Below are 25,001 nucleotides of genomic sequence, written 5' to 3'. Positions count from 1 at the left end.
TATATGCTCAACTTGTCTCGGTTGGTGTTGGTTAGATTCAACGAAAAGAAAAACACATGGTCGTATGGATCACGGAAGAGGATCCTCTGATGTTACTATTCACCGTGCCTAACATATGGATCCACCACTATTGGGCCCACATGTCAGCCACCAAGTTAGAAGAAAGTTATGTCAGAGGATCTCAATCCATGGATCATTAGAAGAGATTAGTAGTACCTCCATCCAAAATTCATCTATCAAACACAAATATAAAAGTAAGAAGACTAGTCTGTTTGGCACAGCTCTAGCTCTAGCTCCACCTCTTCTGGAGCTGGAGTTCAGCCAAACAGTTTCAGCTCCACCAAAACTGGGAGTGTAGCTGGGTGGAGCTCTCTCACAAAATAAACTAGAGTTGTGTAGCTGGGTTTAGGCAGTTCCACAACTCCACTCTAGACCCAACTCCTGGAGCTAAATTTAGAAGTTGTAGCTATACCAAACAGGCATGTCTTTAATATTTCAAATCCCAATTTCATCACTTTATGTACTCCCAATAATTTTATTCTCTACTTTCACCAATGCAATGATTACTCGAAAATAAATTTATTTTGAGATAAATGGAACAACATATAATATGGGACGGAGGAAGTAACACAGATAAATTGGAAGCCCATAAGCCCATTTAACTTGGCATTTCATCCAGGAATAAGTTCACCGGCCATCCCTCAACTTTACACCGAGTTTGTTTGATATCCCCTAACTGCAATACCAGAAAAAACTTTGTAAAACTGTCCAAAAAAAGGTCCCGAGGTAGTATAGAAGCCTGGTTTCGCTGATGTGGCATCCTAGTCGGAAAAAAATTAAAATAAATATGTGGGGCCCACATGTAAGTAGAGAAAATGGTGTGGGCCCCACATTTCTTTTTTTCTTTTTCTCTCCTCTTCTCTCATGATTGTCTCGAGTGGGCGCGGCAGCAGAGGGGAGAGAGAGGCGGCCGGCGGTGGAGTGGCGGCAGCGGGAGAGGGAGAGAGAGGTGGTCAGTGCAAGAGGAGGAGAGGAGGCAGTCGGTGCGACGGCGAGCTCGGCGGCGGAGAGGAGCAGCGCATGGTGGGAGGGAGGAGAGGAGTGGCGCGCGTCGCTGTTTCCACTCTACCACTCGCCACCATGGAGCCGGTTGTCTCGGTCTCGTGCGTGCGGCGGCGGTCGCCGTTGTGGTTCACGGTGGACGGCGGTGTGGCGGAGGAGTAGCTGCTCCTGCTTTGGGCACCGGCAGACGGCACGATGGACGGCAGCGACGACAACAACCAGACGCGGGCAGCGCTCCTACGCGTGGAGGAGCTTGAGAACCTCCTCAGCGACGTGGCGCGGAGGCTGTCGCGGCTTGACACCAATCGCGGCATGCTCGAGGGGCAGATCGCCGCGGCGTCCCGCGGCCACAGAGTAGCTGTGCCATCTGCACGAGCAGCAACGGGGAGAGGGGGCTCGTCGGCCTCCCCTTCCCCCTCCTCCACGAGAAGCTGTCGCCGCCGCTGCCGCACGCGGTGGGGAAGGGAGCGACCGCCGCTGCAGCTCGTGGTGGGCGAGGGCGCCGATGCCGCATGCGGTGGGGAAGAGCGTCGCCGCTGCTGCTAGCGGTGGGGGAGGTCGCCCCCGCCGCACGCAGTGGGGAAGAGTGCCGCCGCCACCGCTGCCGGCGAGAAGAGAAGCAAGGAGAGGAGAAAGAGAGAAGAAAGAAAATGAAGAGAGATGTGGGGCCACATCATTCTCTCACTTACATGTGGGGCCCACGTACTTTTTATATTTCTTTTGCTGACTAGGGTGCCACGTCAGTGAAACCACCCATATATACCGTCATAGGACCTTGAGTGCACGGTTTGTGTGAGTTTAGGGGTACATTTCTGCTTTTGTACTTAAGGGCCTAAAAAAACTCGCTGTTAAGGTGAGGGACCTCCGATGAACTTATTCATTTCATCCATCCTGATCCAGTATCCTGGCTCAGTGAACAAGATTCGGCCCGCAGGCCACATGCCACGTGCTGCATCCTCCAACGTGCAACTGTGCCATGGGTCCCCCACGTAATTTCGTCCCCACATGACAGTGAGGTTAGCCACGAGATCAACGGTGTGATTACAAAGCCGCACGATATTTGTGAGTCGCCGCGTCGGACGGACCACGTGGTTGGTAGGTGCGAGGCCCAACCTTTTAAATTCCCCTGTCGGCTCGCTGTCCCCGCCCACGCGGCGACGCCACGTGTCCCCTCCCGATCCCGCCGCTCGGCCGACAGGTGGGCCCCACTCATCCCAACCGCCAGCGGGTCCCCCCTCGCCCCCTCCACGTGGCCGCACCGCCGCGACGGACGCTCGTGTTCCCGCGAAGAAATTAAGCGAAGGAATGGGAGCTCGACACGGCTGTCTGCTGCCACCTCGCGCTCGCGCTCTCTGCTCCGTCGCGATTCGCCACCTCGCCCTCGTCTCGTTTTAGCGCCCCCCCGAGGGCGACGGCGACGGCGACGACGACGGCGACGGCGACGACGACGGCGACGCGCGGTGTTGCGACGAAATATCTATCGTGCGTCGGCTAGCGGCGGTGGCGTGACGTACGCGGGAGGAGAAGGGGGGAGGCGCTCGTGCTCGTGCGCGCGGCCGGCACGACGCCCCATGGCCGCCGAGATCTGCCGCGAGGAGGCGGCCAAGTCGATGCCGGCTGCGGCGGCCGGCGCCACGGCGATCGCCAGGCGGCGCCGTAGGGTGGAGGGCTTCCGCTTTGCGGCCGGCTCTCTCGAGCCGCCGCAGGAGGATGCTGACGCCGGTGTGGCGCGCTGCGGCAAGCGGCAGAGGGTGGCGGGCGCGCGTGCAGGCGCAGGCGCGGCGACCGCAGGCCCGTGCCGTCCGTCGGCCGGCGCGGGTTTCGGGTCCAGGTGGTGGCCGAGGTACGGCGTCACCTCCGTGTTCGGCCGGCGGCGCGAGATGGAGGACGCCGTGTCCATCAGGCCGGACTTCCTGCGGGGCTCCACCTCTTCCGGCAAGCACCACTTCTTCGGCGTCTTTGACGGCCATGGTTGCTCCCATGTATGCATGCGCGCACGCAAGAAACAGATTGCACACATGAGCCTATGACCAAATCCAGCAAATGCACGTCGAGCTGTGTTGCTAAGCGGAGCCCGTTCTTTAATTTGTGGCGTCAGGTCGCGAGGATGTGCCAGGACCGGATGCATGAGCTCGTCGTCGACGCGTACAAGAAGGCGGTCTCCGGCAAGGAGGCGGCGGCGGCGGCACCGGCGTGGAAGGACGTCATGGAGAAAGGGTTCGCGCGGATGGACGATGAGGCGACGATCTGGGCCAAGAGCCGCACCGGCGGTGAGCCGGCCTGCCGCTGCGAGCTGCAGACGCCAGCACGGTGCGACCACGTGGGCTCGACCGCCGTTGTCGCGGTCGTCGGTCCTAACCGCGTCGTCGTCGCCAACTCCGGCGACTCCCGTGCCGTCCTCTGCCGCGCCGGCGTCCCCGTCCCCCTCTCCGTCGATCACAAGGTAAGCAGCAAAGCACTAATCCAACGTCGTCTTCCTCGCTTGCTTCTGCGTATTCACCTCTCTGTTTGCTCCAGCCGGACCGGCCGGACGAGCTGGAGCGCATCAAGGCGGCGGGCGGCCGCGTCATCTACTGGGACGGCGCCAGGGTGCTCGGTGTCCTCGCCATGTCTCGAGCCATCGGTACGCGCTGCGTTCGCGCTTAGATCATTTTAAGTTTGGAGCAATTTGGCCGTGGTGCTTGACGCGGTGGCCGGCGGCGCGCGCATGCAGGGGACGGCTACCTGAAGCCGTACGTGACGTCGGAGCCGGAGGTGACGGTGACGGAGCGCGCCGACGACGACGAGTGCCTGATCCTGGCGAGCGACGGGCTGTGGGACGTGGTGACCAACGAGATGGCGTGCGAGGTCGTCCGGGCGTGCTTCCGGAGCAACGGCCCGCCGTCGCCGCCGGGATGCTCCCGCCCCAAAGCCGTGCTCCCGCCGCCCGCCGGCGCGTCAGGCGGCGGCGGCGGCGACGCCGTGGTGAAGGGGGTCGACAAGGCCGAGTCCGACAAGGCGTGCGCCGACGCGGCATTGCTTCTCGCGAAGCTCGCGATCGCCCGGCGGAGCGCCGACAACGTGAGCGTCGTCGTCGTGGATCTCCGCCGGCCGGTGCCGTGATCCGCCATTATTATTGGCTTATTCTCTTCCTCCTCTATTTTTTTTCACTTCTTCCCTCCTAATTTACTCCTGCGATCATCGTCGCAAAGAATTTACTTAGTGAGACCATCATGTCTCGTGTGATTGGTGGATGGTCAGAACAAGAAAATTAAAGCAATTTGCGACGTGGATTGAGGCGATCAGCGATTAGATAATTCGTCATCGCATCTCGATTAAACTGAACTTACGCAACCAACGAAGGACGGTTGGTTCGGCGATCTGTTCCTTCCGCCTCGAATGCATTCCCGACAGAACCATCTCACGTGTTTCTCTGTTGGAAACACTAATGAGTAATGAAAGCTTACCGGACATGCGTGATTGGTGCATGATCATGATCGTATTCGTTAAATCAAGCTTCTTTTTTTCCATGCTTCAATCACTCACTCAAGCTCAATTGAAGTGGACAACAGTATTCACTCCTATTGGAGTCCAACACGTTTACATAAGTAGCACTAATACTCCTATAATTACACACAAGAGAGGTTACATGTGGCTGACACACTGTCAGTCTGTCACTGTAACACAAGATCAGCTCCTCCAGTCACACATAGCTAATCAGTTAGCCTCATCACTCCTCCTTCCGGCCGATGCCATGAGACATGTTGTAAATCCCGCGCCCCTGCACGCAAGCATACACGAAAACGCAGAACCAACAGCACGTCAATGCCTGGAGTGAAATCTCAATGCACGTCAATGCCTTCAAACTTCCAACTTTTTCATCACATCAAAACTTTCATACACAAATAAACTTCCAACTAGAACACAAGAACAAAATATTGACCTGTTTCCTCTCGTGTTGCCCCTCCCTCACGGGCGACCGGGAGGCGACGACCTCACCGGCCCTCGTCTCCCTTTCCCTCCTCCTCTGCCTCGCCGCCGCCCGAGCGGCCGCCGGCAAAGCCGCACGGCCACAAGGACGGCGGCGGCGGCGCTTCGTCCTCGCGCTCGGGCATGGGAGGGGGACCTGCTCGAGGGCGGCGGAACCGGCCAGATCCGTGCCGCCGGCCGGATCTGGCGGTGGAGCAGCCGGCGGCGGGGCTGAGCGGTGCGGCGGCGGTGTCTGGTGGTGGTGGCAGCGGCGTCGAGGCGTTGGCGGCGGCGGCGGAGGAAACCGCCAGATCCGCGCCTAGATCTGGCGGGACGGCGACCCGCGGCGGCGTCTGGTGGCGGGGATGGTGACGACGGCGAGGGCGGCAAGGGGATGGCGTCGGTGAGGTGAACCTGGCCGCGCCGGCGGCGGATCCAGCGCCCGGAGGTCTGGCGGTCGCGACGGTGGTGGCGACGAGTTCGCAGCGACGGCGGCGCGGGCTACCACGGCGGGCCGTCTGCGCCGTGTGTCATCGGAGCTCGACGACGGCGACAAGGTGCGGGAGGATGACAAGATGGCGGCGGGGATGGAAGGATAGCAGCGGCTGCTGTGGTGGCAGCAAAGGTGGTGAGGGGATGGCGTCGGTGAGGCGAACCTGGCCGCGCCGGCGGCGGAACCAACGCCGGAGGAGTCTGGTAGTCGCGGCGATGGTGGTGACGAGCTCGCGGCGACGGTGGCGCGGGCTACCACGGTGGGCGGTCTGCGCCATGTGCCATTGGAGCTCGACGACGGCGAGAAAGGGCGAGAGGATGGTGAGATGGCGGCGGGGATGGAAGGGCAGCAGTGGCTGTGGTGGTGGCGACCGTCACCACGGTATGGGGAGGCATGGCAATCTCGGACGGCTAGCGGGGGCGTTGCAGACGGCCGCATCCGGCCGGCGCGGCAGTATTTGGAGGAGGGGTCGGAGGCCGGCTTGACGCAGAAAGGCGCAGCCGATGGCAGCGGAGGCCGGCTCGGCGCGAGAGGCGCGGCCGATGGAGGCGCGAGAGGCGCGGCCGGCGGTGGAGGAGGCGACCTCGGCGCGAGGGAGGAGCTGCCGGTGGATGTGGGCGGTCTTTGGCGCACGAAGGCTGGCCGGCAGGGGGGCGCCGGTGCAGTGATCCTACATGGCGGCAGAGGTTGAGTGGTGGTGGATTGTTGGTCTAGTGGCGGTCGGTCACGCTTAGCGGCGGCCGGTCCGGTGCTAGCCTTCTCCCGGGCTTATGTGTTGGCGCTGTCGGTGTGTGGGTGGTGGTATATTTTTTCTTTTTTCCTGGTTACGACCCTCCAGGGTTGTAATCTTGTAATTTTTTTCCTGCTCTATCAATAGAACTTCGCACCGTCTCGTGTGAGTCGTTAAAAAAAATAAACTTTCAACTTTTTTATCACATCGTTTCAATTTCAACCAAACTTCTAATTTTAGCGTGAGCTAAACACACCCGAAGTTTCAGGTTTGGGAAGAAACGCGTCTCGAGTTTCAGGCTTTGATTCATGACTTACGACGAGGAACACGCTGGAGGCGGCGAGGGCGAGCGGGATGGCGACGGAGGCGATGGCGTCGTAGCGCCCCTTCAGGTACGTCGGCTTGTGCACGCTCTGGAAGTACCTCTGCTTCTCCACCAGCTTCTCCCTCGGCCGGAACGGCGGCTCCGGCGCCGCCGATGCCATCGACGACGACATGGCTGTTCACAGAAAAGACCAAACCAAAACCTGCTGCGACTTCAGTCTTCAGTACTACAAGAATACGATGATGAGTCGATCGAAGCGTCCTCCTTTAATATTGCAGCAAGGAAAGCATCCTTTAGCAGTGAAGGTCATCGAGTCGTCAGCTCGAAACTGCCAGAGCGCTCTCAACCACGGCGTTTCTAGGCCGTTCGATCCGATTAGAACATGGATCGCACGTCTCGGGGAGCCCAGAACGTTCTACAACGATTCAAGAGTATCAGGAGCTTAGCAATTTTTCAGGAACAGTAATACTCTGTGCTGATGTGATTCCTTATTTCCTTTTCAAATGAAACGTCCATGGGCTACTTCCTTTCGGAAGTTGGCCTATCTTGGCCCGTTGATGCTTTGGTTGGAAATGCCAAAGCGATCTTGTGACAAGATGGCGCATGGATCAAACGCCAAGTGATCATATCGATTAATTCTAGCTTGTTCTTGAATTCTCGTAGCTTTGAATTAGATTTTCGTTCCTCCGAGAATTATCTAGAAAGAGGCGTCTAATTGAAGTTTTATTACTGTTGAATATTAGTACATCACCTGTCTTAAAACATAATGATTTTGATTGAATTAGATATATTCCAGTAGTTTAGATTCGTAATATTATAATATATTATATCTAACCAAAATCTTTTATATTTTAGGACATATTAAATAATACTCTTCAAGGGCATATAATTACCCTCGCAGGCTCTGTTTATCGAAGAGGTTGGTCTCTACGATTGTATCTTATAGTCAACTAGCTCCAAGGCGTAGACGGCGACGCCCGCGAGGGTTGTTTCCTCCCTGGATGCGTCTTTTTATACCTTCATGTTCTATCGTGTTACGGTTTCTCTGGAAATCCGAGGCAATCTCTAGTTTGGCCCTGCTTTGACACCTAAGGAGGGCCTTCGGGAAGTTGGAGTTGTTGCGTCGAGGCGGTCGACGAGCTTTGCAACGATGACCCGAGTTGAATTTCGTCTCTTGTGTTTCGTTCTAGTATGGGGTTACAAGCTTTTAGGCTACAAGGTTTGTCGATTTGGCCAGGCCTTGCTTTAACGAGACTGGTGGTCGCGAAGTCGGAGCTGCAACGTCGGTGGGGCTCGACGTGTGGCAACGATGACATGAGCCTAGTTGATTTGTGCTTTGGCATGGGCTAGGTTGCTGTCCTGACCCTAGTGTTCTTGACGAAGTCGGAGTCGCCCAAGTTTTGGTATGATGACGATAACGTTGCGTATTTGCCAATGTTTGGGAAACTTGTTTTCTTTTCAACTTGTTGCATGTTCATGTGAACGTTTTTTTGTTGAGTGTTGAGCCTGGTTGTCCTGCTCTCGTTTCTTTGGTAGCTTAGTTTAGCTGGTGGAATGTCTCGATAGCCGTGGTTTTTGCCCAGTTTTCCTAATTAACTGTGCATTGTATGGTTTGGTCCCATTCTCTCCTTAAAATGGAATACTTCTTTTTTTTTTTATAAAACATCGGCAACGCCCTGACTGTTTAAAAAAAATAGTAGCTTCAAATTATCTATAGTTAATTTAATAGCCAATTCATATAATAGTTAGCGATAAACATATAACACTACTAATACCTAGTCTCATCTGTCATACACACGTTGTGTATTGAAGTCTGTGCTGCAGCTAGTTACAAATCTGTAGCCCGCTGCTTTTCTCTTTCCTTTTTTATCTGTTCGATATATGTTTATAGTTGGTTTATAGTATGCTATTGTACTTGCTCTTACTCCGCACCGTACTTGGGAGGAGTAGACTTTAATAGGATTTCTAGCCGTAACATTTTAGAATCGAAAATTTTCCCGCATTTAAAATGCTCATTTCGAAACGCTTCAGCAATGCATTCAACATGGTTCGTGCTAGGGTAGCATTTCAACAGTACATTTATGTGCATTTCGGACTAAAATTCGCATACCTAATACGACATTTATTACGTACTCGTAACAACAGTGCTACTTTAGCGACTCGTAATAGCAGGATCAGCTCCTCTCGTACTCCGTAGCTTATACCCGAGAGACCGAGAGTCAAGAGGCATAGAGTTAAATCAGCGATTATACTTTTTTTTCCCCTTACGTGAGCTGCAGCCACTGTGATACACTGATACTTAACGGGGCGTTTTGGTTTGATACTAAAATGTTGCCATACCAATTTTTTTACTATAAATAGTAAATGTGATGATTTGGTTTGAAGCCAAATGTTTGGTAATGCTTATACTTAATTTGGCATAATACTAGAATATTTTTCACCATAATTTAAAATTTATTTCTCAATTAGCATAAATCCAAAGACACTTATTTACAATTCCACCTATTAAAATATTAGTAGCGCCAAAACTTGACTAGAGTTTGACACTAACAACATATTAGTAGGGTACAAAACCATACAAGTCCAACATTTCTTTAAGCCAAAGCACCGTCCTAATCCGAACATGCCCACACTTAAAAAATTGGCGGGTGCTACTGTCACAGCCAGCCACGTCTTCGTGGGTCCCACCCTCCCAACGACTCCCCGGTGGTCCCCACGCGGTGCCACTCCGACACGTCACTCTCCTGGCCCACCACAACCCCCCCTCAACTGGCCCTTCCAGAACCTTCCACCCAACTACTGGCCAGGAGCGCCCCTCCCCGATCCATCGGCCCAGCGCGCGCCACGTCGCCCCGGATTCCACGCCGGCGTCCGACGTGGCGCCCCTCCCCACGACGAAACTGATACACAAACCCCCAAAAACCTCGCGCACTCACCGGTCGCCGCCAACCAAACACACGCTTTCGGTGCTCGCGCGAGCGAGCGAGCGAGCGAGAGAGATCGAGAGGAGAATCGAGAGCGAGAGTGAGATCGAGGGAGAGAGGGGGGGTTTGGGTTGGGAGGAGGAGATGAATGGAGGAGGAGGAGGGGGAGGGGAGGGGGAGGAGATGGAGGAGGATGGGGGAGGCGCGGGGAGGAGGAAGGAGCGGGTGGTGCTGATGTGGGGGTACCTCCCCGGGGTGTCGCAGCAGCGGTCGCCGCTGCTGGGGCCGGTGCCCGTGAGGATGCCGGACGCGGCCGCGGCGGCCGGTGATGCGTGGAGGGATGTGGCCGGCGGCGGGTGCGGCTTCGCGATGGCCGTCTCCGGTGATGTTGCCTTTCTCTCTCGTTCCTGTGTTTCCATTGCTTGATGTTATCGTTGCGTTCGAGTTCGTTCGATCTGTGGCACCAAGAGGGTCGTGGGAGATCTAGTAGGGTGCTGGTGTGGTTTGTGTGAGGTTTCTATTATCGGGGATGATTAGCGTGCAGTGGTTTAGTAGTTAGTTGTGCGGATTTTTGTGTATATGGTGGGTTCCATGAAAACGCGAGTATAAAATTGGATAAAAAAGGTCTTAAGAATCTGAGTGATTGTCTGTGAATTGATTGGTGAGCAGCTTAGTGCCGGGTGTTCAGTTATTGCCGATTTTTTTTTTCTGGATAGGTGGTTGATGAGGGTGGAATGTGCTGTATGACTATTTTCCTGATTGGTGGTTGATCAGGGTGGAATATGCTGTCTGACTAAGTTGTGATTGATAGTGCAAGCAGCTAGTGATTTCGACTTTTTTTTTTTTTGGTCGAGCGACAGAGAATATCAGAACACTGTTTTGCCCCGTATTGTGTTGTGGGAATGTGTTATGTGATATTGTCAGCTAGTGTATTTTTGTGGAATTGCTTTTAGTTAGACTAATTTTCCATAACAACTCCATTACTCCAAGGATTATTCTATGTTTTTAGGTAGTTCTGTCAACCATTAGAAGATTGCATTTTTGCTTGGTCGGATTGTGTGCTATTAGCATTTTACTCCGTACGTCAACTGAGCTTGACACTGACACAGCTTGTATCTGCCTGATGCAGAGCAAGGAAAACTCTTCACTTGGGGCTCTACCGATGATATGGGACAAAGTTACGTGACTGCTGGGAAGCATGAGGTATCTCTGTACCTTTGGGCTAATTGTTTGTTTCCAACGTGTTCTTGATAAACTTATAAACTGTTACTGAAGTAAACATCTTGTTCCTCTCAGGAAACTCCGGAGGCATTTCCTCTTCCTAGTGATATTGCAATTGTAAGGGCTGACGCTGGATGGGCACATTGTGTTGCAATAACAGGTTGTGTATTGATCCATGCATTTTAGGGAAAACTGCACATAACTTTGCATTACACTGATTGAATTCCACTCAAGCAGGTAAAGGTGATGTCTACACATGGGGTTGGAAAGAATGCGTTCCAACTGGAAGGGTCATTGCAGACCATTCTGCAACTGGGGCTATGGATTGTGATAAAAGGCAAAGTGGGGTTGCCACTGACCAAGGTGGTGGTGCTTACTACTTATTTCTTTACAGTTCTACATAAAAAATATAAGCTTTTCTACATCCGTTGTTTACAGATGTAATATAGGAAACTCGATTACAGTGAGCCCCAGGTCAAAGGTGTCTAGGACAAGCACCAAGGCAGCATCTGGTCCTGCTGAAAGCCGAAGTTCTGAGGATAGCACAAAGCGACGGAGGTTATCTTCATCGAAACACGGGGCTGAAAGTGAATCATCTAGTGATGAAAATCTTTCAGCACCACCTTGTGTTGTGACATTTAATACAGGAGTGAAGATAGTGGAAGTAGCTGCAGGTGGCCGTCATACATTAGTGCTGTCAGGTAACTTACATTGGGCGTTTACTGCTGTATTCTCTTCACACTCAACTAGGTTAGGTAAGCATGCTGATCAGCGAAATATTTTCTCCAAAGCTTCAGATTTTGGTCAGGTCTGGGGTTGGGGCTATGGTGGGGAAGGACAACTAGGTTTAGGCTCTAGGATCCGGACGGTTTCCTCCCCACATCCCATACCTTGTGTTCAATCGGCGTTCTACAGCAAGGACCGTACAGGAATTGTGATGGGTAGCAGAACTTTGGAAGGAACAAATGATAGAGCAGCAACTTGCGTGAAAGCAATTGCCTGTGGAGGCCGTCATAGTGCTGTGGTGACAGGTCAGACTCTACTGTACTCAACCTCTTTGAATCAAGTTCCTCTTATTTTCTTTATTTCTCTTTTATTCATACTAAAGTAATGTCAATCGTCATTCATATATTATGCCGATGTTTTGGGCCCTGAACATTTTCAGTTGTGTTAAAAATTTAGAATCCATTTTTTTTGTTCCTGGCATATTAACTATCAATCATCTAGACTGATGTGATTTAGTGTTTAAGATGCCCAGCACTCTGAGATAATGCCTGACATCATATTATTTGGTGGGTAAACTTGGAAGTAGTTTCAGCACTGCTCACTCTAGAGTTACAAAGTGCAAACCAAATTGTGTGATGACTTCTTAGAAGACATTCAGCCAAAATAACATTAACCCAATGATAAAGGAATCACCTTCTATTTTTATTCTCAGGGTATTACTCTTGTACTATTACTATACTCGCAATAGATTTGGAGTTACCGTTTTCCACTTTCCGGGATACAATCTAAATCATACATGCTAAATAAAATTTTCTTCTGTTGCATTTCTTGACAATCAACTTATTCTTGCAGATTCAGGAACACTTCTTACATTTGGATGGGGATTATATGGACAGGTTTGTTTTACTTTGTTGCATCCTTTCGTTCCATCCTGGATTTTGCAGATTTGTTAGCTTTACTGTTGCATGCATAAGACTAAGTTTCACCAATAAGTTTGAACTTGTCTTGGATGAACGTTTACCTTTATGAAATCATTAAACTTTCTGTTAGTCTATTCTGCTTGGTATGTTGATTGAAATAGTTGTTATAATAACTGATTGGTTGTAAAGAGTCATGCTGCGAGTTCTGTGACTGTAAAATATCCTTTTGTGCATTAAAAAAAACCTGTAATCTAGGCCAGCTCAACCATTAGTCATGGTATACCAAATATGTGAACTGGTTATATATGATTTTGATTTTCATATTTTTATACAAACCACCTCCTGTTTTGTAATGACTTTGCTGAGAGGTCCAGTCCAACCATACGAATAGAGTCATCATCCAGATCAACTGTATTGACAAGGGTTCTATTTAGACAATGTACCCCCCCCCCCCCAGTAGGTTTACCCGGTAAGAACGACTAAAGCAGTTGCTGGAATTAAGTGGGGTGTTGCTTAGTTTCATCAACAGCGGCTGCTAGTAATTAAATGGGTAGCCTGGAGAGAATATAGTCCAGTATACGAAGTAATAATCTTGTTGGGCCTGTTGAGCCTTCACATGGAAACGAGAAACACTTGACTGGTGCAGTAACACGTGTTCTGAAAGAGTTGAGATAATAATGTGTTGGGCCTTTGGACTAGCACATGGAAATGAAAACATTTGACTGGTGCAGTAACCAGTGTTTTAAAACAGTACTAAGTACAAACTATTGGGGGCGTTCAGATATGCATTTTGTTAATCTGGTGGAGAAGCTTGTTTTTTAGTATGTACTGTTGCCCGTAGAGCTTCTTGTCAACGTTATTCACTGTTGTATTTTTTCTAAACATTATTCACTGTTGTATCCCCTTTTGTTCAGTGTGGACAAGGGAACACGGATGATATTTTAAGCCCAACGTGTGTTTCGGCTATTATGGGAGTGAAGATACAACGTGTAGCAGCTGGGCTATGGCATACTGTATGTACATCTGCTGATGGTGATGTATATTCCTTTGGAGGTAACCAGTTTGGGCAGCTGGGAACTGGATCAGATCAAGCTGAGGTAGAATTCTAATCTTCAGGCACCTCATACTAGGATAATGTAGATTTGTCCTGTTGACAATCTCTTCCACTTCCAAAAATCTATACTGCATTGATACTAGTTTTAGAAATAAAAATGATCAATTAATGCCAGGACCATCAATCTTATGCAGATTGTTCCAAAGTTGGTAGAAGCCTCGAAATTGGAAAATAAGCATGCAAGAGGTGTTTCGTGTGGAGCCCGACACAGTGCAGTCATAACAGGTACACTCCTGGCTCTATTCTGCATTTCCTTCAATTGATAGAGTTTTGCTCTCTCTTGGAATGTGCTTCATCCAGCATTTTGTGTTGTACTATGAACGTTGTACCCTTAAGGTCCCATACATTTATTTCCAAAGGTTCAATTTGTACTCAAATGGTTTGCACACTGTAATTTAACAGGATTTTTTTTTTTGCAGATAAAGGAGATGTCTTCTGCTGGGGTTGGAACAAGTACGGTCAGGTAGGCCTTCTGCTCTTTGTCCAAATCTGTCAATGGAACTCATCGAACCATGTCTGAAACTTTTAATTGTGCCAACAGCTTGGTTTGGGCGACTCAACAGACAGAAACGTACCATGCCAAGTGCCCGTGGAAGCGTACAACCCGCTAAACGTTTCATGCGGTTGGTGGCACACGTTGGTTCTCGCGGAATATCCTACCTGATGAAAGATTGAAGATGCATGCTTTCGGTTCTCCTAGGAATTTGGTAGGTTTGAGGTCTGTCTGTCCATGCTGCCCGACTGCCCCAATGCGCATACATGGCAGTGCTTGCAATATCATTCTTTTCATTGTCTTTTTACAATGCAATGTAAACAAGCTTGTGTTGCTGTGCATATGCAAAGAGTAGCAACTAGAAGTAATAACCTCTGTAGACCTTGTTGAAAGCTAGGGTGAATGTATGATGCTCTGTTGTTGTACATAAAACGGTTACAAAAGCAACTAACATAGTAGAAACTACACAGTGCTTCATGTTGACTCCCAGAGATATATAGCTAGGAGTTGTTATGCTTGACGTTGATTTTCCCTTTTTTTTTGTTTTATATATGGACAGTTGTCTAACAAATACAAACTACCAAATCAAAGTGGAGTTAAACAAACGCCATGTGTTCCTCTTTCAGTAGAACATGAAAAAGCATTTCATTCAACATAGGCCCTTTATTTTATTTTATTTAACACGAACACTGCTCTACGTACTTAATAAAGTCTTATAAACAAATAAATTCTTATAAAGAAAATTCAACCATTTGATTTAACTAAATAGGAGCTACAAGAAATATAGATTTACTCATAGCATGCTACTTTAGTGCTGTAAGAGTTTCGCAATTAAATTTCTGTATGTATAGCCTTTTCCTTTGAGCAATTTTGAAAGAGGCCTTTTTGATCATCTATGAACTATTGTATGCAGAGCTGCATCTTAAATTTGCGGTTTGCAGACTCCTACGAATGCAATTTCCGCAAAAAAAAAAAAACTCCATAGGAGACTAAAAAAAAAATACTCCATAGGAGACTTTAAGGGCTCCTTTGATTCAAAGGAATTATGAAAGAATTTTATAGGATTGAAATTCTATAGGAAATTTTTCTATGTAGTCATTTGATTCAAAGGATTAAAGTTTTTCAAATTATATAAAATTTTTATGGAATGGCTCATTGCATATAGGTTTTGGAGGAAATTTAGCAGGAGGTAACCTTTTGGAAAAAAAAACTTTTAAGTCTATCTCTCTTATTCGATTTATGTGTTTTTCCTATGCTCCAATCAAACGATCATTCCTGTGTCTTGCAATCCTCTGTTTTACCATTACATTCCTGTCAGGATCATGTGTTTTTCTTATTCCTCCGTTTTTTTATTCTAAGATTCAAATGGGCACTAAAAGGGGAAGCCTTTAGAGCTCTTGGTTCCGCAATGCCTCCTTTGTGCAATCCTAGTGTTCACAAAATCATCCACTGATTGAAAACCGCTCCTAAGTGGTTTTTTTCATTTCTCATGAAAACTCCTACACAAATTGCCAAAAAGAAATAAAAATCAGTCTAATTTTTTGAATTTAAACGGTTTGTCAACTCAAGCTAGATCAAAACCTTAAACTTGTAGAATATTGAATAGTTTTCTTTGGTTTTGTGAACCTTGCTCCATCCCTATGTGGTCATGCTTGCCTTATTTTCTAATGCAGTAGAGAGTACTCTCTCCATACAAAAGTTTTAAGCATATTTTATTTCCTGGTTTTACAAATCAGATAGTTATATTTGTAGTCTTCTTCTATCAAATACTTAAATGAAGAGGTTCAGGTTGTGTAATGATAGATTAAATTGTTAACCAGATTTAGTCATCTTAATAGTTAATACTCGCTAGTTGCATACATGCGTACAGACATACAATGCTTGGTTTTGTTGTATGTGAAATAAGTTTCTCCCTCCGTCCCCTAATATAAGGGATTTTGATATTTTGCTTGCACTGTTTGACCATTCGTCTTATTTTAAAAAATTAGAATTATTATTTATTTTATTTGTGACTTACTTTATTATCCAAAGTACTTTAAGCACAACTTTTTATTTTTTATATTTACACAAATTTTTTGAATAAGACGAGTGGTCAAACAGTGTAAGTAAAATGTCAAAAATCCATTATATTAAGGAACAGAGGGAGTAATTTCTTATTGATCTGAACGATAAAATAAACACGTGACTTCTGGATGAAGTGAATAGTACACTAGTGCCTTTCCTTGGCTTCATCCCAGATGAGCCCTTTGTCGCCGTTAGACTGGGATAACTGTTTCACACCTGCAGTCCGTTTCATGTATCTGTTACATAACTGTTTCTTCCATCCTCCATCCATCACCAACATCCAACAGGCAGTATCCGGCGTCCTGGTAAAGCCTATAGAGCCTAAAAAATATATCTGCAAGTCGCCTAGGATGCAACTTCCTCAGTTCGTCCTCCCGTTTTTGGTGCCGAGTCGACGTCGAGTTCGACCGCCAAAAAGTACCAACTATCTGCATTTTCCGGCAGCGCCAACAGAAAAACCTTGTCCACCAACGGATCACCCACGGGATAATCATTCCTACTACTCGCGAAACTGTCGCTCTTAAGTCCTAAGTTGGTAGATCAGATAACGGCATGTGGATTGTGGAGATAACTGTTTCAGGCACAGTATGCTGGATATCAAAGAAAGCGGCCGTATGCAATCTTGATGCGAAATCTCAAGCCTGGGGTTTTACAAACGACGGGCATATCCGGTTTTAGCTGAACTCAGGGCTCAGAACCTAGGAATGCAAAATAGTTTTGAAATTCTAAATTTTCAGAAGAATCTGTTTTTTTCAGTATAAAAAAGATTGAATAGGTTTTCACTGAATTTGAACCATTTTTATTTTCTAAAGCTAAACAAATTCGGGTAGATCCAATGTTTCGGGAATTTTGAACCGAAATTGTGAACCTAGCTGAATTCTGTGGTCTCTTGATCCCAATCTAAATACAGTTAGTTGGGACAAACACATCAGTGCCAATTTTAAAATGCCATCTAGCTTCTCAGATGCAGCTATCCAGGTAAAAGATAAATCAGCTTGTTGCTGACACAGCACAACTGGCAGCCGATGAAATATCCATCCGTATGAACTGTCGTCTGATCGGCATCTTCCGTCTTCCAGACGATCAAATAAACAAAGCCTATCCTCTTACTTTAAGCTGGTCAATTCTGCAGTCGTCCTTCCATTCTTCTCTCTTAGCCACACGAGCTGCAAATTTTTCTTTACTCTAATCATCCTTGGTATGCAACAACTCGAAAACAAGTGATTCAGAAGTCATCACCTGAATTGATTGATTGCCTTGGCTTAACCTGGCAGAGTCGGCTGGAGTGACGCAAGTCGAAGCGAAAATTCTTGTTTTCCAACCGATTACGCCACCGGAAAACATGAGATTAAAAAAAAAAACTTCATCTTGATGCTCAATCATGATCTGAAAGAGGGAGCTTTCTTTTCTTTTGTAGCAGGTAACCCATATATGCATGCTTCCAAGGGTTAAATTTGAGAAAAAGAAATCCCTGCACTCACCACATCACTGTCCACCTGTAAAACTCGCCTTCTAAGACTGAAACATCCATTGCGTTCAAGTCTTGGCCTCTTTTTTGCAGGAAATATCCCAGTGCACAAACCCTATTTATTAACAAGATAAAACCTGAAAGCCATCCCTGTGTCTCTGAACATGACACATTTAATTCAGAGTTAAGCTCAAGTCTGTCAAGAGGAAAATTAATAATTGCATTAGCATATTGCCTAGCTATAATACTAGTAGTTTCAGTTAGATCCTTGACAAGTACTCCATTTTGGTCTCTATCCAGTTCAGGCTTCTTTCCCTCCCTTTTTAAGCCCACATCACCTTCCATTGCTACCCAAAGAAAACCTCTCTCTCAAGTGTCCTAACAACTTCTCTCCATCTCTCTGAAGCCAGCAAATTAAACTCTCTTTCTGAAAATTTCAGTACAGAGCTTCTGAAGATTCTGATCATGGAAGGCTTCATCCCGTTCATCTACAAGGCCATCGTGCAGTACAGGAAAGAAGGGCAGGTCTCCGTCGGTGACCTCTTCTTCGACGAGCCGTCGCCGTCGTCCTATTTCCGCCTCCCCGGCGACTCCGGCCGGTACCAGCAGCAGCAGCAGGCGGCGATGAGCGTCCTCTTCTCTCAGGCGACGACGGCTGATTCCGACGCGGCGGCGCCGCGTCGGTCCCCGCTGCGGTGCACGGTGCATCACCGTCGGCCGGCGACCGCAACACCATGAATCATATCATGGTGATGGAAGTGCAAGGTGGCAACTGGCAACAGAAGAAATTAAGCAACTCAAATGGAAGCAAAGCAAGTGAAGACTTGCTTAGGTGGTAGGAATGGAGGTTGGTAGATTAATTGTGGTATGCATGCAGATTGAGCAACTGTGAATATTATACTAGCATAAGTTGCAGTATATGTTACTGTTTTTTTTCTATTTCTTTTCTTTTTAGATTGTGATTTGTGAAAATGTGCAGAAATGATGCATGGGTGCAAGTTCTCCCAAGGAGATCTCTGCACCATAATTAGAGTGGAAAGTTGAGAGTTGTGTATAGTGCCATCGAGGAATATGGCAATAAAAAAAGTGTGTACATGTACAAAGCACGTATATATACATGCATGGTTGCCAAAAAAAAAAGAGAGGAAAGTGTTAAAATTGTATCCTATAGAATCTTAGTTCTTCAATCTAGTTCATGCTGCAATCTTAACATTGGGCTTCAATCTACCCAAGCACAATACGTTCATTAAAATTATCTTAGAAATGAGAATTAATGAAACCTCTGGTTCCATAGGTTCTTGACCTTTTGAATAAGGTCAGACAATTACAATTTTTAAAATATTTAGTTTGAAGATACTATAGCATGATGTATAATTTAGTATTAAAAAGTATTTTTAATAAAATTATATATTTATTCAACTCTTTACATAATATAAAACAAAATCGTCATCAAAGATATATTTTAGAGGCCATATCATTATCTAAAACATCAAGGATTATGAAACTGGACGGAGTAGTAAACCAAATCCAGCTGAACAGAAGAACTAGGCCGGGCCGTCGTAGTAGGCCTTGGCGCCGTGCTTGAGGGCCTGCTGCGGCGGTTGCACGCTGTCCCGGAGCACACGTAGCGGTCGCGGCCACCGCGCTTGCGCGGGGCCTCCTTGCCCAGCCTCTGCCCCGCCCGCAGCCGCGCGGTGAGGTCGTCGGCCAGGAGGGAGCGCGGCGCTGGCGTCGAACCCCCTGTCAAGAGCATAGGAGGGAAATGGAATTCTGGACCAAATTCAGACAAGGGAATTCAGAGAAGTTCAGAATGTTCAGAGAACGATTCAGAAGTGAAGTAATGAATCCAACGGCAATGGAGAAAAGAAAGGGAGATCGGATGGACGAGATCACTTGGGGACCACTGTAGTTGTCATTTTTCATTTTTAGTAGGAATCACGCTTCAGATGCTATTTTGATGCTATTTTTCTTGTCTTTATGTTTTTACAGCTGGATGTAATGCTTGAATTGTAAGCTACTAATGGAGGCCTTTGGCCCTGGAGAAGAACAGAACGCAAACTACAATTTACTTTGTCTTAGGATTAGCTAAAGTAGCTTAGAACCCTAAAATCGCTGCTCTGTTTTCCCCTGTTTCTTCCATTTCGCACTCAGGGTCTTGACAGAGGTATCAGAGCAAGCACGATTCTTGGCTCTTGATCTTGTCCGGTGAGGGTTGGTGGAAGGCGGCGGTGAGATCCATCGTAAAATTCCTGAACCCGGGCAGAATCAATCCGGAGGCGTGATGGTGTTCTTGGTTGCTCGAGCAAGGGTTTGGGAGCCACCAAGGTGTGTGCCCCTGTGAAATCTCCGGAGCTCGCAACTAAGAATTAGCGGCGGTAGACCCATCTCTGATAGGATCTAGTGGGGAGGAACTTGTTCCAAACCGATCCTGTAGAGTAAGATGACGAAGACACGCTCCAGCGAATCGATGGTGGATTTGGAAGAGATGAACGAGTTCAGGACTGACATGGCGACCCTGAAAAAGGAGGTAACAGATCTTAAATCGCTCAAGAGGGAGGTCAAGGAAATCAAAGAGCTGCTGCGTGAACTCTGTAAGCAAAAGAAAGTGGCAGATCAGGGTGGAGAAGGAGCAGATGCTACTGCAGCAGTTAAGGGATCAACGGGACAGGGTACTGACGCTGCTGGGCCGAGTACTGGAGTGGTTTTGCCCTCCACTGCACCTGAGGTACGTTTTGAAATCGAACCCAACGTTGTGATACCCTCTGCACCAATGAATCAGAAGAGTCTGTTTTGTCAAATGGGGGGGCAGTAGTAGCCCAGGTGTTGACACCAATCGACCTGAGCCAACTGTGTTTACTCAAGGAGAGAATTTTACTGGTAGAATGGGAGGTTCTGTTTTTGGAGCTCCTATGAATCATGGGGGATATTAGGGAGGTATTCCCAATTTCCAAGCTGGATTTAATAGGGGACCTAACCAATGGAATCAGGGAATTCACTTTGTTGATCCACAGAGGAGTTGCTTTGGGGCACCTACTAGTGGAGGGAATCATTATGCTGAGGCTGTAATCAAGGGTCCTAGATTGGAAATCTCTTTATTTACTGGTGAAGATCCTGTAGACTGGCTAAAACAGTGTAAGAAATTCTTTGAGATCACTGGAACTCCAGTGGATCAATGGGTCAACTTAGCATTGGCTCATCTATATGGAAGGGCAGCCAAATGGTTCAGGGGTATAGGATTGCCATGGCAAGTGATTACCTGGCCACAATGGTGTGCTATGTTATGTACCAGGTTCTCTACTGCAAATGTGCATGAAGCTGTAGAATTATTCCAGAATGTTAAGCAGTATGGATTGACAGTAGAGCAATATATTGATAAGTTTGAAGACTATATGGATCTGGTTAGGAGGGACCATCCATACTTGCAAGAGCAGTATTTCACTAGTTGCTTTATTGGGGGCCTCAGAGGAGAAATTAAGCATGATGTTTGTGGGCAGAAGCCACAGGGTCTGTTGGAATCTTACTGGTATGCTAAAACATATGAGAAGGCTGCAAATTCTAGGAAGGCTGCTAATAATTTCAATAGAAACAGACCTCCAAATGGGGGAAATCAAGTTAAGAATGTGGTAAACAAAGGACCACCAAGGATGGATGGTGACAAGAAGGAGGAGAAGAAATGCTGGTTTTGTAAGGAGCCATGGTTTCCAAGGCATCAATGCAAGGTGAAACAAGCTATACATGCCTTACTGATGGAATGTGATGAGACTGAAGAGTTGGGGGAAGAAATGGAAGAAGAGGAGCAGCCCATTGAGGCTGAATAGGAAGAGAAGAAGGAAGAGAAGGCAGAAAAGCTGCTGAGTATATCCCAGAGTGTTGTATATGGTTTTGACCGACCTGATACTTTTTCTGTTTTGCTGAAGGTGAATGGGAGGAAAGCAGTACGATTGATTGACAGTGGAAGTACTGGGACATTCATGGATCATAAATTTGCCTTAAAGAGCCTATGTCATTTGATGAATACTAAGATAAAGAAAGTGATAGTAGCTGGAGGAGGGGAGTTAAAGTCAGAATTACAGGTGCCAGAGATGGACTATGAGATTCAAGGGGAAATTTTCACCAATGCATTCAGTCTATTGCCTTTACAGAAGTATGATATCATACTAGGAGCTGACTGGATATACAAGTACAGCCCAATTTCTTTAGATCTCAAGAAAAGGGAGATGAGGGTGACTAAAGGAGGAAAAGTGATGGAAATTCAAGATTTCACCAAGCCTGGAAAATATTTTCAGGTCAGCAACAAACAAATGGGGAAGATGGTTAAAAAAGGTGCATTGGGCTGCATCATACAGATAAATGCCATTAGTGAAGATGTGGAATAGAAGGCAAAGATTCCTGAAAATATCCAGAAAATCTTGCAACAATTCCTAGATGTGCTTATTGAGCCGAAGGGATTACCTCCTAGGAGAGAATGTGATCACACTATTAATCTAAAAGCAAGATCAGAACCACCTAATCTCAGACCATATAGAGTCCCACATTACCAAAAGGAGGCAATGGAAGATATCATCACTGAGTTGATCAGAACAGAAGAGATTAGGACTAGTGACAGCCCTTATGCCTCACCTGCTGTCATGGTTAGGAAAAAAGATGGATCCTGGAGGATGTGTGTGGATTATAGGCAGTTGAATTCTCAGACTGTCCAGAACAAATTTCCTATGCCAATAATTCAAGATCTATTGGATGAGTTACATGGGGCTAAAATATTTTCGAAGTTAGACTTGAGGTCAGGTTATCATCAGATTAGAATGGCTGAGAGAGATATTCCAAAAACTGCATTCAGAACTCACCTAGGTCACTATGAGTATAATGTTATGCCATTTGGCTTGACCAATGCTCCAGCTACCTTTCAGGCTTTAATGAACCAGGTTTTGGCTCCTTTTCTCAGGAAGTTTGTGCTCGTTTTCTTTGATGATATATTGATTTATAGCAAAAATCAGTCTGAACATCTGGAGCATATAAAGTTGGTGATGCAAGCATTGGCAGCAAACCAACTTGTGGTGAGGCTGAAGAAGTGTTATTTTGGGCTGGACAGGGTGAACTACCTAGGACACATTATCTCAGAAGATGGAGTGTCCACATATCCCAAAAAGATCTGTGCGATCAAAAATAGGAAAGCTCCTAGAAATGTGACTGAAGTAAGGGAATTCTTGGGGATGACTAGGTACTACAGGAGGTTTATTAAGGGGTATGGAGTGATTTGCAGAACCCTGCATGATATGCTTAAAAAAGATGGTTTTAAGTGGGTGCACCACAAAGGGAGGCTTTTGAATTATTGAAAGAAAGGATGTGTACTAGCCTAGTATTGGCTCTACCTGATTTCAGTCAACCATTTGTAATTGAGGCTGATGCCTGTGGAGTAGGGATTGGAGCAGTATTAATGCAGATGGGAAAACCAATAGCTTACTTCAGTAAACCTCTAGGACCTAAAGCAGCTGCACAGTCAGTTTATGAAAAGGAGGCTATAGCAATTTTGGAAGCTCTTAAAAGGTGGAGACATTATGTGTTGGGAGGAAAATTAATCATCAAGACTGACCAACAGAGTCTTAAATTCATGATGAGTCAGAGACTAGTAGAAGGGATCCAACACAAACTGTTGCTGAAATTAATGGAGTTTGATTATGTAATTGAATACAAATCTGGAAAAGAGAATTTGGTGGCTGATGCTCTTTCTAGAAGTCCTAACTTGAAGGAAGAACAATGTTTACCCATGACAGTAGTTGTTCCTAATTTGGTACAAGATATTAAGAGGAGTTATGAAGAGGATGTTTTGGCACACAAGATTTTAAGCCTGATTGATACTGATGGTGATCCAGAACGAAACTATAAGTGTGAATCTGGATTGTTGAAATTCAAGGGCAGGATCTATGGTGGGGAAACAACTGAGATTAGACAACTGCTGCTGGAAGTCTACCACACCTCATGTTTTGGAGGACATTCTGGGATCAGGGCAACATATCATAGAATTAAGCAGCTATTTTATTGGCCTGGTCTGAAGAGGCAAGTAGAGCATTATATCAGGGAGTGCCCTACTTGTCAGGTTACTAAGGCAGAACATGTTCACATTCCAGGGTTACTTAATCCTCTAGAAATACCTGATATGGCATGGGCTCATATTTCCATGGACTTTATTGAGGGACTACCAAAATCTCAGGGGAAGGATGTTATCTTGGTGGTGGTTGACAGGTTAACAAAATATGCACATTTCTTAGCATTGTCTCATCCTTATACTGTGGAGCAGGTGGTACAGATATTTATGGATAACATACATAAACTGCATGGAATGCCTATCGCCATAGTTACTGATAGAGATCGGGTATTTACCAGTACATTTTTCCAGGAGATTTTTAAAACACATAAGGTTAAGCTCAGATTTAGCACTGCACATCACCCTCAGACAGATGGGCAAACAGAGAGGGTAAATCAATGCCTTGAATCTTATTTGCGCAGCATGACCTTTCAGGAACCACAGAAATGGTTTTCTTGGCTTGCATTGGCAGAATGGTGGTATAACACTACATATCATACAGCCATCCAAATGACTCCATTTCAAGCTCTGTATGGGTATCCCCCTCCACAGATTAGTAAGTTTTCTATTCCCTGCAATATTTCTGAAGAAGCCAGAGTAACTTTAGAAGATAAAGCAATGATCCTGCAGAAGTTGAAGGGCAGTATGGGAGAGGCCCAGAGAAGGATGAAGTTTTATGCTGACAAGGGGAGAACTGAAAGAACCTTAGAAGTGGGGGATATGGTGTATTTGAAACTACAACCATATAGACAAGTGGCTATGGGAATCAGGGGCTCATTGAAGCTCAGGTCCAAATTTTATGGACCATTCAAGGTCATTGAGAAGATGGGTTCAGTAGCTTACAAGTTGCAGTTGCCGGAGGGAGCTGGGATTCATCCTGTTTTTCATGTAAGCCAGCTGAACAAACATTTGGGGCCTAGAGCTATACCAATGCCCAATTTACCTGCAGTAGGACCTGATGGCCAAATCAAGACTGAACCAGCTGCTATCTTACAAAGAAGAATGGTTCCCAGGCATAATGAACCTGTGATACAGTGGCTGATTCTTTGGGAGAATTTAACTCCTGCAGACGCTACCTGGGAGGACGCATCATACATTCAAGCTGTGTTTCCAAATTTTCAACCTTGAGGACAAGGTTGTTATTGAGGAGGGGGTATTGTCAGGAGCATAGGAGGGAAATGGAATTCTGGACCAAATTCAGACAAGGGAATTCAGAGAAGTTCAGAATGTTCAAAGAACGATTCAGAAGTGAAGTAATGAATCCAACGGCAATGGAGAAAAGAAAGGGAGATCGGATGGACGAGATCACTTGGGGACCACTGTAGTTGTCATTTTTCATTTTTAGCAGGAATCACGCTTCATATGCTGTTTTGATGCTACTTTTCTTGTCTTTATGTTTTTACAGCTGGATGTAATGCCTGAATTGTAAGC

At 46.8% G+C, this 25,001-nt stretch overlaps 4 protein-coding genes across 7 annotated transcripts; 3 read left to right on the top strand and 1 right to left on the bottom strand.

Annotated features, from left to right (window-relative positions):
• Positions 1-2,360: 2,360 nt before the first annotated feature.
• Positions 2,361-4,559, top strand: LOC127773750 (probable protein phosphatase 2C 49). The gene is made up of 4 exons (XM_052299921.1): positions 2,361-3,044; positions 3,161-3,505; positions 3,580-3,685; positions 3,776-4,559. Exons 1-4 carry the CDS (start codon positions 2,634-2,636, stop codon positions 4,162-4,164), a joined length of 1,251 nt encoding a protein of 416 aa, XP_052155881.1. The 5' UTR covers positions 2,361-2,633; the 3' UTR covers positions 4,165-4,559.
• LOC127773751 (uncharacterized) lies at positions 4,523-6,775 on the bottom strand. Its single transcript, XM_052299922.1, has 2 exons — positions 6,551-6,775; positions 4,523-4,822 (listed from the first exon to the last, which is right to left on the bottom strand). The coding sequence occupies exons 1-2, from the start codon at positions 6,728-6,730 to the stop codon at positions 4,772-4,774; spliced, it is 231 nt and encodes a 76-aa protein (XP_052155882.1). The 5' UTR covers positions 6,731-6,775; the 3' UTR covers positions 4,523-4,771.
• A 2,836-nt stretch (positions 6,776-9,611) lies between these two features.
• Positions 9,612-14,421, top strand: LOC127773749 (ultraviolet-B receptor UVR8-like). 4 transcript variants are annotated; one of them, XM_052299920.1, is made up of 11 exons: positions 9,612-9,864; positions 10,612-10,685; positions 10,779-10,863; positions 10,941-11,066; positions 11,168-11,404; positions 11,501-11,734; positions 12,282-12,325; positions 13,264-13,446; positions 13,598-13,688; positions 13,883-13,926; positions 14,005-14,421. In XM_052299920.1, the coding sequence occupies exons 1-11, from the start codon at positions 9,627-9,629 to the stop codon at positions 14,125-14,127; spliced, it is 1,479 nt and encodes a 492-aa protein (XP_052155880.1). In that variant the 5' UTR covers positions 9,612-9,626; the 3' UTR covers positions 14,128-14,421. The 4 variants fall into 4 exon arrangements, with proteins under 4 accessions (XP_052155880.1, XP_052155878.1, XP_052155877.1 ...); XM_052299918.1 differs by having other exon boundaries at positions 11,153-11,404; XM_052299917.1 differs by having other exon boundaries at positions 11,153-11,404; positions 11,495-11,734.
• A 3,235-nt stretch (positions 14,422-17,656) lies between these two features.
• Positions 17,657-18,675, top strand: LOC127774512 (uncharacterized). The gene has a single exon (XM_052300772.1). It carries the CDS (start codon positions 17,954-17,956, stop codon positions 18,224-18,226), a length of 273 nt encoding a protein of 90 aa, XP_052156732.1. The 5' UTR covers positions 17,657-17,953; the 3' UTR covers positions 18,227-18,675.
• Positions 18,676-25,001: the final 6,326 nt, after the last annotated feature.

Source organism: Oryza glaberrima, chromosome 5 (genome assembly GCF_000147395.1).
Source record: "Oryza glaberrima chromosome 5, OglaRS2, whole genome shotgun sequence".
NCBI lineage: Eukaryota > Viridiplantae > Streptophyta > Magnoliopsida > Poales > Poaceae > Oryza > Oryza glaberrima.
Note: the sequence above shows the minus strand (reverse complement) of the source record. Positions and strands in the feature narration are given on the sequence as shown.